Here is a 16398-nt window from a genome sequence, read left to right on the forward strand (position 1 = left end):
CACGCTTCAGACAGCTAAAGTATTTAGTTCTTCTGAATTCTTCAACCTTTTCAGGTCTTGTTCCTACTTTGGGGAACTATAAGGTTATCACACTGCTGTACTTCCCCAGAGGAAGAGCACAGACTACACCATGCTTCCTACCCACAGGACCACCTTGAGACCTTGTCCCTCCACATCCATGAAACATCCAAACAATTTTATGCTGCAGCTCTGCAAACTCAACTCTGCAGCTACAGGAGGCATTTGGACAGCTCAGAGAAGTCCTCAGCAAAGAGCCACATGGCAGCTTCGGCTGCCCTGAAGGCAATGAGATAACCCAGGCCTGAAAGGCCCTGTCCTCCAGTGTCCCCACAAGATAACCAAGCAGATCTTCCTGGATGGCATGTGCATACTCCTTCCCCTTTGAGAAGCAGAAGAGCATCCTGTTCTCAACTTAGCCTATTGTTGCCTGTGTAAGTTAGCATGGGAGAGCAGTAAGGTCAGCTTATGGAGCCTTGGATACTAATATCCTGCCTAAGGGAGCTGCATCTAAGTTAGCACTACAATCAAACATCCTCATCCCAGGCTGTTATATCCCACATCTTAGCTAATGTGAATTACAGCCAAGGAAAGAACACAGGCACTGAGCCAAAATATTCACAATAGACTAATCAACAAAGCCCATTTTTTTTTACAGATGCCACAATTATAGGCCAGATTTGGTAGCACACAGCTATAAATCCAGTATTCAGGACACAGGAGCAGGATGATTGCAACAAATTTTGGAATAGTCTGGTCTATACAGCAAGTCCTATGTCAACCAGTGCTATATAATGAAACTCTGTCTCAAAAAAGAAAAGCCACTGTTTAATGTTGAGAAAGGCAGTTATTGGCCGATCATATTCTTTCTTATAAGAATATAAGAAGGATGATAAAAAACAGCACTGTAATTCCTGAAGAGGAGCAAAGAAACACTCTAGCAACAGACCCCAGTAGGAAAGAAAATAAACAGATTATCTAAAAATAAAGTGGGCCAAAAGAAAGTTAGATACTTAGTGAGATAACTACAAGAAGACAGTTCATAACGTGGATGAAGGAGTCATCAGGGAGATAGATCATTAAAAAAAGAAGCAGTAAGAAATCAGCCGGGCGGTGGTGGCGCACGCCTTTAATCCCAGCACTTGGGAGGCAGAGGCAGGCGGATTTCTGAGTTCGAGGCCAGCCTGGTCTACAGAGTGAGTTCCAGGACAGCCAGGGCTACACAGAGAAACCCTGTCTTGAAAAAACAAAACAAAAAAAAAATGGCTCTAAAAAACTCAAGAAATAAAGTTTAAGACATGGTAAAGCACTTCAATAAAATTGATCAGATAGAAGAATTTCTGAGATTAAAGTTCTGAAGTAGTTTTGAAATGGAGAACACTTTATGCATCTATGAGATAGCATTTTATAAGTAAATATGTATATATCATAGTTGTTTTAGAAAAGGAGATGAAGGAAGGCATAGAAAAATCTTCCTCTTTGGACTGGAGAGATGACCAACAGTTAAGAGCACTCGCTGCTCTTGCAGAGGACCTATGTGGCTCATGACCATCTGTAACTCCAGTCAGGGGATTCAGTGTCTTCTTCTGGCCTCAGCTGGCACCAAGCACACACACAGCGTAAATACATACATTCAGGTAGTCATGGGCATAAAATCAAAGTTAAAACATTTTTAAAGAAATAAGTGAGGGGCTGGAGAGATGGCTCAGTGGTTAAGAGCACCGACTGCTCTTCCTGAGGTCCTGAGTTCAATTCCCAGCAACCACATGGTGGCTCACAACCATCTGTAACAGAATCTGATGCCCTTTTCTGGTGTGTCTGAAGACAGCTACAATGTACATAAAATAAATAAACAAATCTTAAAAAAAAAAAAAGAAAAAGAAATAAGTGAAAATTTTCTTCAGTAAAACAATTGCTGGAATTATGGGGAAGCTTCTACCAGGCCCAAGAAATTCAAAGGACACCTTAATAAATTTGACCAAAACCAAACTCTCTGATTTGTATTGTAGTCAAACTTCCAAAGGAACAAAACAAAAACAAAAATAAAACAACAACAAAAAATCCAAAACACCTCTAAAAAACAGTAAAAGAAAGCATTAGTATCTTAGAAGGTTAACAACAGACTTCTCAACAGAAACGTTGAAGGTTGGGAGAAAATGGTGTCTTAGAGTTTCTATTGCTGTGAAGATACACAGTGACCACAGCATTTCTTATAAAGGAACATTTGCTTAGGGCTGACTTACAATTTCAGAGGCTCAGTCCATTATTGTCATGTGAGGAGACATGGCATCATACAGGAAGACATGGGTCTGACTAGCAGACAGCAGGAAGTAAACTGAGGTACACTTCCTCTGACAAGGCCATACCTCCCTAAAGTGCTGTTTCCATGAACCTATGGGGGCCAATTTCTTTCAAATCACCACAATGGGATATGTCCAAAGAACCAAAGGAAAAAAATAGCATGGACAACAAAACGTGCTTCAGAGGTGAAGGAGAAAGACTTCCACGACAAGTAAAACCTGAAGGTATCCATCATTACTAGGCCAGCCTTACAAGAAATGCGAACAGAAATACAACAGAAGCAAAAGGATAACAACCATCACAAAAAGTACAAACCTCAGCCGGGCAGTGGTGTCACATGCTTTTAACCCCAGCAGTCAGGAGGCAGAGGCAGGAGGATCTCTGAGTTTGAGGCCCTCCTGGTCTACAGAGTGAGTTCCAGGACAGCCAGAGCTATACAGAGAAACCCTGTCTCAAAAAAACAAAACAAGACAAACAAACACAACCCCAAACAAATGGGAAGTACAGAATTCAGCAGTGGAGTAGATGAACAAAGGGGAAAGGAAATCAAATCCTACGAATACAGAAACCCATCAGAGCACAAACACAAACAAGAGAGGAAAAATGATATACACAACAACCAGAAACTACAGAAAGGTGTCTTTAATTTTCAATGATGACATTGAATGCAAAAAGATCAAAGTCTCAATTTAAAGAATAAAGGCTGGCTAAATCAATTTAAAAAAAAAAACTATCATGTTTTGTATTTGAATGTTTTGCTTGAATGTATATAAGTGTTCCACATGCATGCCTGTCACCGGTAGAAGCCAGAAGAGGGCATAAGATCTCCTGGAACTGTACTTAGAGATGGTTGTGAATCAGACGGTGTGAACCACACTATGTAGGTGCTGGGATTCAAACAAGGGTCTCTGGGAGACCTGCTGCTGCTCAGGACCATGGAGCAATCTCCCCACCTCCTGGCAATATAGATTTTTAAAATCTATACCTAATGATACACTGCCTATGAGAAATTTCTTTATTGGTAAAGAGATACATAGGCTGAAAGTGAAGGGATGAAAAAAGACATACCATCTAAATGAAAACCAAAATGTGAACAATTATTTTACATAAAATAGACTACATAAAAACTATTTAGAAATACATGGATTGATCCAAGAAAAGGAAGTATAATCACAAAGGTGTATGTATCCAGTGCTGGGGTAACACATTGCAAATAACAGACATCAATTATTAGACAGCAGATCATTCAGGTACAAAATCAATAGACATTAGAATTCAAGTCTGTAATAGGCCAAATAGACTTAGGAGTTGCAAGACATCACATCTAATAGCTACTGAATATACCTTCTTCTTATCCACACACACAGAACATTTTCCAGGATAGCTTATAGAAGTTAGGCCAAAACAAGTCTCAACAAAATTTAAAAACTGAAGTGACAGAATATGTTTTCCTTGGCCTCAGTAAGACCTGTAATTAACAAGAGGATTTTTAGATATAGTACAAATACAACTGAGGTGGCTCTCCTCACAGCTGAGGAGGTAGTGACAATGGATGGTGCTGGGGATAGAGGTGTAATCTCAGAGAGGGTGCCCGTGCTCTATAGAATGACCCCACACCCTTGCACATGCAGGCAAGATCAACTGGACTCAATGGGATATTTTTTAAAAAATAGAAGAAGACATTAAGAGAGAAACAAGTATTGGAGAGGGTCTGGCAGGAGTCACAGAGGGAATTGGGGTTGAATATGATTAAGATACTTTGTATACATGAATAAATTGTCAAATAATAAATAAAATATATGCAAAAATATACCTGAGGAACTAGCTATGGTAGTTACTATTATCATTACATACTACATACATGCATTGAATTGCTACTGTATACCCCATATATACTATTTTGATAATCAAAAAACCGAACTTGTTTGTTACAAATATTAGGAGATTTTCCAGATGTCTTTGGGGGAATTCTTAGTGGATGCTGGGCTTGGAGCTCAGATTTTTTCTTTACTTGCTAAGCCCACATTCTATTCCTGAGCTAGATTCACAGCTCCAACTTCTCCAGAAATATTGCCATTATTTTCTACTTTAAATTTCTATTTCCAGAGAATATAATTAGAATGATTATTAGTCCCTTTGTATTTACTATGACTATTTTATGCCTATAATGCAGCCTATCTTTGTTGATTTTTCCCATGTATATATGTAAATAATGCATTCTGTAATTAGACAGAGTATACTATGAACGTTAATTAAGTCAATAATAAAACTTTTATTATTTTGGGTAAATAATATAATTCTTAAATCTATTTGGTATAATATTAATAGAAACCCTGACTTTTCTCTAGTGTTGGTATGACCTACCTTTTAAAAGCATTTACCTCTATTTATATTTTTAGTATCTAAAATAAGTGTCTTGCAGGAAACATACAGTTGGGATAGTCTTCCCTCCTTGAGGGTCCTATAATTCCTCACTATATTGTTAACTCTCAAATAACTGTAATATGATTTTTTTCTTTATACTTTACACACTTTTATAGTTGATTTTCTACTTGAAGGTGTATCTGAATTCCCTAGCTCCCCCACCTACCAGTTTTTCCACCAAGAAAGTAGGGTGTATTAGGCTTCTAGTATGTGACATTTTTCTGGGTATTGGGAACATAACAGCAAGCAAGTCAAAGTTCCCCCAAGAAATTCCCATTCTGGTGGGGGGAAGTGTTCAGTTTTGACAGGTAGATTGAAAGAGGAATTCACCCTGAAGCTTAAGCTGGCCTCCAGCTTGTAATCCTCCCTAAGTGCTGGGAATTTAGGAGCAGGACGTCACAGCTGATCACTTGAAGATAATTTCAGTCACTGACTACTGAACACCCTTGGATCACACAACGACTTTTGTGGGTCTGGATGAAATGGAGGGTTATCTGTAAGGTTTGCATAAAACTGTGCAGTGACTGAAAGTTTAGAGTAAGCCAGTGGTGGGTTGGAATCAGTGCTAACATGCTAGCCACAGCTGTGAGCTCACTATATAGTAAACAAAAATCTGGAGAGTGACAGTTGGGAAATCTGTTTATCTTTTCTCTCCCCTACAGAATTTCAGGAAAAAGGGCCTACAACAGAAAACGCATAGGAAAACTCTGGCCAGATTCCAGCCTTCTGAGATATTCAAACTCTCTCCATTTCACAAGTCCTGAAAGAGGAGGCTCTCAAACCACCAGATTTCCTCCAGCACAGCATTGTTCTATTAGGACTTGCAAAGAAGAATATCAAGCCACCAGTATCTCCCCAAAGGAGTTATTAGTGCCATGCCACCAGTAACCTCTAAAAGAATACTATACCTCAAGGGTCCCCCCAAAATGACAATGCTCTGTCACAGCTTCCAAAAGGAACCTTGAACCACCAAAATATCCTAAGAGGGGTGTGAGATAGATCTCGAATGCTCCTCTCAACAGTACCATGTCTCCTAAGGGGAGTATCAAACAACCAGCATCCCTATAGAGAACATCAAACCTCCAAGTTTGATGGTACACTCCTCACTGAAGAACACTGTGACCCTGTATAACTGAATCCCTTCCCAGGAGTCTGTTTACATGGCATATTCCCTCCTCAATTATGTCTTCCTTCTCCCACTGGAGAAAATTTAACTTCACCTTGCCCTCTCCTCCTCTCTTCTCTAACTATGGTGATGGTAGGGTGTGGTCAAGAAGGTTCACAGCAAGACCACTGAGGCTTCCAGGAGCAGGTCTCTGGCCTTGCTCCTCTACAGGATGCACTTCAGGAGATAGGCCAGGGAAACAGTGGTACACAGTCGTGGACCTGGAGCTGGTTGCTCTCCGGGTTTGCAGGGCTGTCTCATCTTATGCTTCTGTTGTACTTCCTGCTGAAGTGTCTAGTCATGTCAGCTTATAATAAAGGCAACCTCCCAGGAAGCCAGTGTGTTGTTTGTGCCTCTGTGGTCACCTAGGCTGAAAAGACTGTGGGATGGTTGCTCCCTAATGGCTGAGGTTTACAATTCATGATCCCATTTCACTCAATAAATAGCCTTTGGCCTTACCAGAAAAATGGAACTCAGAACAATCATTTGGCTCCCTTTGGGAGCCCAGTGTTAGCAATAGTGAGTTGAGTTCTATGATACTTCTTTCATCCATTGTGCTGGGCCAGCCAGCACCAGGCAGACAGACCTCTGAGTGGGGAGTGAGGATTAACAATAGGAAAGGCAGAGAGAAGACACAGATAGATTCGAGAATATTCCAGTGACTACTACAGTTCTGAGTTTATTTCTCAATAGCATTTTATACCCTGCAGTGCAGTGGGAAGCAAAGTCACAAACTAGCAGAAACAGTGGCTGACAACATAGGATATCTGTTCCCATTTGGAGGCTTTTCTGTTCCTTCTACCAAGGTTAATAGAATATTCAGCCCCTTGCCTTGACCCTCAAAGTATCTCCTCATATCGTCCCATGTGTCAGCAGGCCAGGAAATCTGTCTGCCCACAGAACATCCTGCCAGGCCAGCAACCCCTGACCTGTTTTGACTCTGCTTAGCAGGCAAAAATGGCTCCCGACAATCCATTCACACTCCCCCTGGACCTCACCCTTCCCCTCAGCATGAAGATATAGAGAAAACTATAGCATCATTTCTCCATGGGTCACATTTATCTAGTTGACTGTGGAGTCATGTGAGTGTTATAGGACAAGGCATTTCCTGCCTTCTCAACAGCCAAGGCAGCCATTCCATAGAATGAGGCTGCTGGATCTGGGTTCTCTGCTTGTGTACACCAGCTGCCCTCTCCTACACATGCACTTCACTGGTCAGCTACAGCACCCCCTGGGGTGGTTAGTCACACAGATATGGCAGCCTGTGCTTAATGTGACGTCTCAGGGAGATGCTGATGGAAGTCCCAAACATTACCAGCTCAAAGAGATTCTCAACTGTCACACCAGTAGCTACTTGCTTCAGCCACCATCCCATCTGAAGCTCCTGCCCCAGATCTACTCAGTCACCCCCAGACTCATTCTGGTCACAAAGCACCATCACTGGATGTTAGCATTTCATTCAAGGAAGTATTATCATTCTTGGAAATGTCTTGCTAAACCAAGGAGAAGCTTCTGGCAAGATGTGAGGGGCTACTCTGCCTCCATTGGCCCTACTTAAGAGCCAGAATGCTACCCATCCTCTATACTCTACCCCCTAAACACACACACACACACACACACACACACACACACACACACACACACACAATTTATACACATACTCGGGCCTTCCCCTCTCTGGCCAGTGGCAATCATTTTCCCCAACCCCTGTCCCAAGTGGTTATTTAAGATTCAAGGAAACCTTGGCTTAAGCATGCCAAACCCTAAATGTAAAGCAGTTGGTCAGACAAGTAGAAGAAGTAGCTTCATAGGCCACCCCCTACAGATTTGTACCCCAACCCCACATTGTCTCCCCCAGCAAAGACCACCATGAGACCAGAGGATAAGACACATGCTTTATGCCCTCAGGTGGTCAGGGAGATTTTAACAGGGACCCAGCACATGGCTGTCACAGGAGTGATCTAGGTAGAATCAGGAGGCTTTGTCCAGACTCAGGAGGTAGTCTAGGGGGCTTCCTGGAGCAGGTGATACTGAAGGAGTCCTCCAGAGAGTCCTCAGTGGTAGTGCTTATGACAGGGGCCAGTGCTGAGAACCCCGAATCCAGTCCCTTGGGTTTCAGAGTATCATTAGTTCAATGCACAAATAGTTTGGTTGTTCCAGGTGCAGAGATAGCTAAGCTGCCCTTGATTCCTCTGCCCCATCCGTATACAGAAAGTCAAAAGAGGTTGCTTGATGGAGCTGATCTCAATCAGGAGAGGTGACCAAGGAACAAGGCTCTTACACCAGGAAGGCCACAACAAAGTAGGGTGACAGCAAACCCAGATGCCATAGGTGGATGCAGAAAAGTCTGGACCTCGTGGCAGGCAGGTCAGATGGCCAGCAGATATGGTCAGTCCAGCCTCCCTGCCTAGATGGCCAAGGCCTGAGCCAGCGTCTCCTCTACTGTTCACCTCCCACTCCTGGAGTTCCTCTGTTTGCTCATGGCTGTGAGCATCTGGCTGATGTAGGAAGTCAGAAGATCATCCATTTTGTATCCCTGAAACCAGGGGTAGGAAAATAAGCAGAGCCCACAGTGGAACACGCAAGCCCCTCACACACAGACACGGCTCCCAGAACATACTGCAGTGGGCACAATTCAGAAACAAAGCAAATCTGTCCCCATCTACACATTTGAGTGGCTGGGTTCATCTTGCCTTCTTGAGCCCCAGGCTTGTGGTCCCTCTAAGCCTGGATGCCTTGTTGCAGGAGTGACTGCAAAAACTACCAGTTAAGCTGCACCTTGGAAATTTGGGCTCATGTGGAAGGTCTCATTGCTAATGACTCTTCTGTTACATGTGGGCTGAAGGCCCACATTCACTGGCTCAATGGCCAGATACTAAAACAGCAGGTGAATGACAGTTCTCTTCCTCTACCCTAGCTGACCGTTTTCCCCAGACCTAAATAAACTAGGCTTCTAACAGACTCCACCAGGAGAGGCAGGGAACCATGCCGGCCACTAGGAGGCGCTCTCACCAGTGATGTCTCACAGAGCAGTTTGCTCCCACGGACTAAGTTCCCAATGGTGATGTGGAAGTAGGTGTTTCCACTGCTCCAGTTGGAGATCTTGGTGAAGGGGTGGGTAGTCAAGATGTCCTAGGAGAGAAGGTAAATACAGATGCACAGCCCACAGATACCCCCCGCAAAGAAAGCCTGAGCCCTCACACGAGGAAAGGAACAAGAGGGAGTGGCCAGCTCTGTGTGGAGCTGCCAGGGAGCAGGTCCCTTCTCCTCCATGCCTTGCCTTGCCCTGGAGGCTGTCATGTACTTAGGGCCAAATATAGAAACGTAGGTGCCTGAGAGCACTGTCAACTGTTGGTCTGAATGAGATAGCCTGATGAGTTTAAAGAGAAAAATGGGACGGAGAAGAGCCTTGGAAGGACACAGGATACATGAATTGTGTAGAGTAGAAGCCCCAAAATGCCTCAGAAAGAATGACAAAGGAAGGCAGAGAGCCCATGTGACCATGACATCATGCAGCAAGAAGACGTCAATCATTCGTGATTTCTATCTATTATTCAGAAGCACAACCTCTGGCCTCACAGTGGGACTGGCCTTTCGGTGCATAAGCACAGCCACCCTGCACATGCTCTGCCATTTATCATCCTGACCAGATAGTCAGAGACCATTTTGGAAAGAGGTGTCGGTCTGTGGCATCCAGTGACGTTGAAAAGCTGGGTGCTAAAAGGAGTTTGTGGAACTTAGCAGCAAGAATTTGGTAATAAGTTGAAGGTTGCAATTTTGGTGGAACAAATGACTGAGCCTTTCATGTGGCAAGCACAGGCAGCCTTTCAAGGTGGGCACCCAGGGGCTCTGAACTGGGGACAGTAGATGACAGGAAGATGTCTGGGACCTTGGTTGGTCCTCACTCCAACCTGCTCACTCCTGCCCTGCTCACCTTGGTTCTGGGATCGATGAGGCTGACCCCATACTTGTTGATGGCAATTAAGAGAATCTCTGGGAAGTTTGGTTCTGTAGTTTGCTAGCAAAGAAAGCAGAGGCATCATCAAATGGGAGTCCAGAGCAAGACGGGTTTGCAGACAGGCATGAAGCCATCTGAGCCAGGAAAAGATCAACCCAGCCTGGCTGCCTATGTGGAGCCATCCCTGCCAAAGCCTCCCGCTTTCTCCCTCTGCCCACAGCCTCATTCATGGGTCCCCAGAAGAAGTCCCATCTTTTCCCTCTTGCTTCCCTGAAAGTTTTTACTATGTCCTTTCTCCATTGAAAGTTTCAACATATGGTAAAAACATCCATATGGTACTCTTGCCCCAGTCCCGAACCTCCCCAGTCTCGCTGTCCCTTGAGGAGACTCTGACCCTCACCGGCTTGGCGCCCTGTCTCTCACCACACTTAGCCACAGTTAGCCTTTTTCATTTCCTGCCCAGACCTGAGCTCTCAGGCCTGTGGGCCTTTATCTATATAGGACCCTTGGCAGAGGACTTCCTGGAAAGCCCAACATCACCTGCTCCAGGAAGCACAACCTGCTGGCTCTGCTACCTCACAGGGGCCCACTATTATGGGACAAACCACCCTCCATTATTCCAGCCTGTTTATATGACTGTCTCCCTCTGTGGCCCAAGTTCTGGCTGTCCTTAGTGGGCCAAAGTTAACGATGCTCCCCTCCTTTCTGTGCCAGCAGGTGTTCAAGGCAGCTGCTGTCACCTCCATTCCAGTTTCTGTGCTGCCTCACTCCCGACCTTTTACCCCTACCTGCCCTCAGAAGGTCCCCTGAAGACATACCTTCACCTCAAAGAAGGCTGAGCCAAAGGTGGGCCACTTGAAGATAAGCTTGAGGAAGGCCAGCTTGGCTTCCTCCTTGGACTTCCCTGCATGCTTGTTGAAGTAGGCGACAATAGACTGTGGGGGGAGGGAATCAGGGAGGACCAATCACAGCTCTGCTTCTGCTTGTCTACACGGACAGTGTTGCCATGGTCCCCATGTATCCCAGCCAACTGGTTTCTGATCTACCCCCATCCAATGCAGACAAACCAGAGGGCATCAAGCAAATTCCGGTCACCTTGACAACGAGGATGGGGCAAATTAATACTATAGGGCCACTAAATCCTTTGCACAGGGACTAGAGAACAAAGCAGACAGAAATGGAGTAGAGGCTTCCCTCATCACACAGGAGGGCCACTCCCCTTAGCTGCTGGCCAGCACTTGCTGTCTCAAACCCTGGGATAAGCAATGTACCATTCTGAGAGGCCCCATTCCCGCTGCTGCTCCTCCGTGTTTACCCGTTTCCAGTCATCAGGGGAGACCTGCCGGATTAGGTCCTGGGGCACCAGCTCCCTTAGCAGCTTGGGGATGCTGGGGAAATAGGATTTGTCCTCCTCAAACTTGACCCTGTAGATGAGTGCACCCAGCTGCAGCACCTCCTCCCGGGTGCACTTGTGGTAGCCTCGGAGATACTTGGGCAGTTCCTGTCAGAAACAGAGCAGGTGTCATCCCCTATATGTGGGCCAGAGCTTCCTCTGCCTCAGTTGACCCTGCTTCCTCACAGGAGACATAGGACAGGAGCTGCACAGTCCCAGCTCTCGGCTGTTTAAAGGCAGAGCCATGCTGGAACATTGTCCACCACCTTTTGAATAGCCAGTGAGGTGAGCTGACCCATTTTCAAGACGGAGAAATCCAGAATCAGTTCCTCATCCCTCCTCTCCTGGGCCCATCCTTCCTAGCCACTTCCTGTTTATCTTCTTAAGGGTTTCGGTAGCAACACCAGCCCTCTCACTCCCTTGAATTTCCAGACCCAGTGCCAGCTCATCTGCGGGGGAGCGGCCTTACCAGTACTGTCCACAGGAGCCTCAGAACCATCTTATCCACCACTAAAGGGCAGAGAAACTGAGGCAGGCCAGGTCACAATGCTAATCAGAGACTTGAGTCAATGACTCTCCATCCACCCTTCATTACTTATGGGTCCATCTACCCATCCATCTATCCATCCATTCACATCTAGCCACCCATCTACGCACAATTCATCTGACGTTCATCCTTCCACCCATCCGTTCAGCCAGTTGCTAGTTCACCTATATGTGAATCCATCAATCCAGCCAATAGTCATTGAGCATTGACGATGCACTCTTAGCAGCAACACACACACTCCTGCAGAATATACAGTCTGAAGTGAAAAGTCAGACATGGGAGTGGGGGAGAATCTATACTTGAGGACAAAGAAGAAGACATCCTTTAAAATGAAACATCTAACTGCCCAGTAGATGAGGAGAAGGGAGTGAAAAGTGTCCCGCACAGGACAACACTGCTGAGGCTGGGTGGCACTTGAGAGTTTGTAGCTGGAGTGGCCAGAGCCAGGGTTCACGACTACAGCCGCAGACATCAGGAGAAGGAGGCAGCACCAGGATCTCGAATTAGATCCTGAGAACAACAAGAAGGCCCTGGGCAGCTCTAGAAGGCAGGATAACCATTCCACGCAGAGCAGAAAGGAGAGTCAAACCAAGAGAGGCCAAGGAGACTGTCAGAGCAGCACGAGAGGGCGTGGCAGAGTATCCCAGCTCCGAGGGTGACAGGGAGATGAGATACAGTTTAGGTATTCAGTTATAATGACATTAATGATAACCATTTACAATAACCATTAATAAGCTGATGTGGATCAACTCGTAGGAGAGGTAACAGCTGACTCAGACTTGTGTGTTGGGGGACCTGGTAGGGGGAGGGGCATGGTGGAGGGCAGCCCAGGTTTGACTGAGGGCAGTTCTTGCTTCCAGATCATCATGCTCTACACCAGAGCAGCCCCTGTCCTATTCTCCATCCAGGCATCCTGGTTCACTTCTCACTCAAGGCTAAGCAGGCTGCAGTCAAGTGCAGAGCACTGAGCTGCAGTCACTACGATCCAGAGCGCTGTTCCACCAGCTGTGTGACCTGAACTGCATCACTTGGACTGCCTGTGTCTGTTCCTCCAAAATAGGAACACGGTGATTTCAAGGGGTTACATGAAAGGACAGAAGGAATCAGAGGCAGCCATGACAGGCTCTGCCTGTGAGCACCCCTCCGGGTTTCCTGTCTGACACTGCCCGAAGAACCAAGGAGGGCTTGAACAGACTCAGCCACACCAGCAGATGCCGGCAACCAGAGGACTCAGGGCACGGAGCAGCCTGAGCTAGCAAGGACCTCAGAAGAAGAATGATCAGTTAAGTCTTTAGGACTGGAAGATGATGAGACAAGTCTGAATCCACACAACTGTCTGGAGACTAAGTGATGAAAACAGGAAGGCATTTGAAGCAGCAGCTGCAAGCCCTTATCTGTCAACGGTAGCACTCTCCAGCTTCACAGTGAAACCACAAGGCAGATGGCCCACGAAGCCAAGGGGAGCAGAGGGCACAGTGCAGCTCACCTGGTAATAGTGGAAGATGGAGTCAGCCATGGGGTCCTTGCCTGGCACTGTGGTGGTCCACAGCTTCTTCATGAAGAACACCTGGTAGGTTAGTGAGGGCACGATTCCTGTGGCACAGGGCAGCTAGTCACATGTAGTCTCAGCAAAGAAGGTCCCCTGACCCCACCAGCTTGGTTCCAGCCCCTTGGCTAACTACTGGGATTCACAGCCTGGCCTCAAGCCAACATGTCCCTGTGCTGCTAGCATTCCAGAGCCCAGTCCCTTACCATCCTTGATGGGCCGTGCTTTCTTTATCCAGTCTGTCAGGTGTCGAACAAAGTCAAAGAAGAAGTCATTCTCGGGGACGCTGATGACCTAGGGATGTAGTAGCCATTGCAGCTCTGGGTCGTTTGCTTTGGTTCTGATTTTCCCAAGGACATTCCTGTCAGCTGCTTCTATAGGAAGGCTCCGCGCCCCACCCCCACCCCCACCCCCCAGCCAGAGATGTTCTGTGTGTCCGTCCCACCCACACCACCTGTGCCTAGTCAGCATCTCGGGAACACCGGCCTCCTGCTTGGAGTGGCATCATCCCACCCAGTCCCCGGCACACCAAAAACTGCACAGGCCCAATCAAACGTAGCCAAGAACAAGACCAGTGTGCCTCAGCTGACTTCTGGCATCTGTGTTCAGCTCCCCCCACAGGCTCTGACAGAGATCCTCACAGACATTGTCTTTAGGCCCTTGTGTTTGACACAGTGACAGTCAGTGAGGTTGAATGTACACAGGGCTGTCAGTGATCAGTAGAAGGGAAATTCCAGTTCCTCAGGATGCTCTAGGAAGTCTTCCCTTTGAGGAGACATTAAAGCTGACTAGTGAGACCTTTAGGGATGGCACACCTGGATCTGGGTCCCTGCTGTGTGATCATGGATAAGTTACTTAACCTCTCTGATGAAGCAATAATAAGCAGTCTACCCCTCTGAAGGTTACTTCAAGGGTGAATTTTCTGAGTGTACAAAGTCAATGAGCCTTGTGACCGCAGAGCACAGGGCCTGGGCATGTGACTCTCAGAAGAGCTTTGCTGCCATGTGCCATGCTCTAGGGAACAGAGGACATCTGTGCCATGTGAGGTGAGCAGATAGATGCTCCATGCAGGCACCTCTCTTCTCTTACCCCACGTGTTCCTGTGGCCCCAGCAAGTCTCCAAAAGATGGGCAGACCCACCTTATCTGCGATTTTGACAAAAAGGCTGAATCCTTCGGAAGACTTGAGGAGCAGCCGGCTGGCGATGTTCTGGCAGAAGTCCTTGGCCTTGGTGCTGGACTCCACCTCAAAAGCCTAGGGGTAGCACACACTTAACTTTTGCAGGACTTCCCCCCAGCCCCCACTGCCCGTCTCTGCTGTCTCTCCTACCCAACCAACCAACCAACCAACCAACCAAGACCAAGTTCCTCCCTTTCAAGCCCCCTGCCCTATTGGTCATCCTGGTGGATCCAGATCTGCATGTAGTATTTGAAAAGAGCAATTCCCACTCAGCTTTTCCCAGATCTCACTGTCCCTGGCCCTCAAGCAGGACTAGGCCTGGTGCTGGCGCTTTAGGTCCAGGCCTGGATAGTGAGAGCAGAGGCGGGGACTCACGGGAGTATGGGCGTGTTGGGGAGGGGATGAAAAAGAAAACCAACCAAGAGAGGATGGACTGGGAAAAGCTGTGACCATGGGGGGTGGGGCAGAGTTTGAGAAAGAGAGAAAAGGAGAGATGGGACAGAATATAGGTGGGAAGGAGTCTGGGAAATGTCTGAGTTTGCCACAGAATCCTTCTGTGGCATTTGAGTCTCCAGGATCAGGCAAGTATTATAACCACTCATCAGGACACAAGGTAAGATGACAGATTCATGACAGAAGGCCTGACTGGGGATCTGGGGTGAAGGAGGGAACTAAGGTCTAAAGTGGAGGGAACAGGAGTGTCTGTAGTCTTTTGACCAAGACTCATTCTGCCCAAGGGCAAGAGAATGAGATACTAGGTGTTGTTAGAGACACCCTGTGCAGGCGGAGGGATCAGACCCGAGTGTGGGGCCCCTCACCTCGTCTGTGTCGTCAGGGAAGTAGACCTTGTGGAAGATCTGGGTAGTCTTGTGCTGGATGGCCTCCACCTCCACCAGGTGTGGGGGGTACTTCCGGGAGCCATTTCTGAAAACACAGAGGAAGAGAGGGAAGGAAGCATGCTCCTAGGTCCACACAGCTGGGAAGCAGAGGAAACAGGAAACTGGCCCCAGCCTGAACCCCCACCTCCATGCCCAACAGTGGACTCAGCTATGTGGTCTCCCCAAGCTCTGAATTCCCAGCCAGTAAGTGGGATGGGGGTGGGAGGGACAAGAACAAAGGGTGTGAGTGAGCTTTGCAGAGTCTGCAGTGGGGCCCAGGGGCCACCTTCCCAGTCCTCCAGAAGGTGAAAGCCACTCAGGGGGCAGCCAGTTCCCAAACTGTAGCCAGCATGGGATGCAGCTCCTGCCACTGTCAAGCTGGGAACTCAGGGAAAGTCTTCACACTGTGTGTCAAGTCCTAGAGTCCAACACACCAAGGGTCTGTCCTACCGTTGGGTGTGGTCAAACTGCCCCCCACTCTGTGCTTGCCCGGTCTCTGTGGCTCTAGTACCTCAGAGCTTTCTGGAGCCTCTGCAGGCAGTCAATGGCAAGAGGACAGTGCTTGCGGGACTGCAGGAAACGCTGAACATGAGGTAGGAGGATGTTGCTGGGCGGGAAGAGGCCTGTGCACAACCACAGCAGTTCCCAGCCCCTTTCCTCACTGTACCTGTGGGAAAAGGACCAGAGTGACAGGGACCATGCACCCTGGAGCTATACTTTCTGTTCAAGGACCAGAACAGACACACTTTCATGATAGCCAGAACCAAGCAGTGCTCTTCAATGTGGCCATGTGCCCATACCAGGTCATACAGTAGCCAGTCCATGGGGACACAAGGTTCTGGTGCCAGAATGAAAGTCCACAGTTACCCAGCACTCTGTCTGGGTCAGCTGAGATTTCCCGAGGGATAACACAGAAGTAAGTGTGCAACCTATACACCCGCTGAGCTCCTGAACTCATCTATACTGTTAAAGCAGAACCCCCTACACCC

At 47.2% G+C, this 16398-nt stretch overlaps 2 protein-coding genes across 4 annotated transcripts in view; one reads left to right on the forward strand and one right to left on the reverse strand.

The window, feature by feature from the left end:
• Positions 1 to 6378, forward strand: part of Gdpd4 (glycerophosphodiester phosphodiesterase domain containing 4) — a 91399-nt gene extending 85021 nt beyond the window's left edge. Inside the window, exon 17 of the mRNA XM_076938320.1 lies at positions 5406 to 6378. Coding sequence (XP_076794435.1) covers positions 5406 to 5443 — 38 coding nt within the window. The 3' untranslated portion in view covers positions 5444 to 6378. The remainder of the gene's footprint in view (positions 1 to 5405) is intronic.
• A 1413-nt stretch (positions 6379 to 7791) lies between these two features.
• Positions 7792 to 16398, reverse strand: part of Myo7a (myosin VIIA) — a 73085-nt gene continuing 64478 nt past the window's right edge. For all 3 annotated transcript variants that reach the window (XM_076938305.1, XM_034518322.3, XM_034518313.2), the window contains 10 exons: positions 15921 to 16076; positions 15350 to 15455; positions 14493 to 14606; positions 13559 to 13646; positions 13293 to 13399; positions 11182 to 11367; positions 10685 to 10801; positions 9843 to 9926; positions 8921 to 9040; positions 7792 to 8444 (listed from right to left, as the gene is read on the reverse strand). In XM_076938305.1, coding sequence (XP_076794420.1) covers positions 8355 to 8444; positions 8921 to 9040; positions 9843 to 9926; positions 10685 to 10801; positions 11182 to 11367; positions 13293 to 13399; positions 13559 to 13646; positions 14493 to 14606; positions 15350 to 15455; positions 15921 to 16076 — 1168 coding nt within the window. In that variant the 3' untranslated portion in view covers positions 7792 to 8354. The remainder of the gene's footprint in view (positions 8445 to 8920; positions 9041 to 9842; positions 9927 to 10684; positions 10802 to 11181; positions 11368 to 13292; positions 13400 to 13558; positions 13647 to 14492; positions 14607 to 15349; positions 15456 to 15920; positions 16077 to 16398) is intronic.

The sequence above is a fragment of the Arvicanthis niloticus genome, chromosome 1, assembly GCF_011762505.2.
Source record: "Arvicanthis niloticus isolate mArvNil1 chromosome 1, mArvNil1.pat.X, whole genome shotgun sequence".
NCBI lineage: Eukaryota > Metazoa > Chordata > Mammalia > Rodentia > Muridae > Arvicanthis > Arvicanthis niloticus.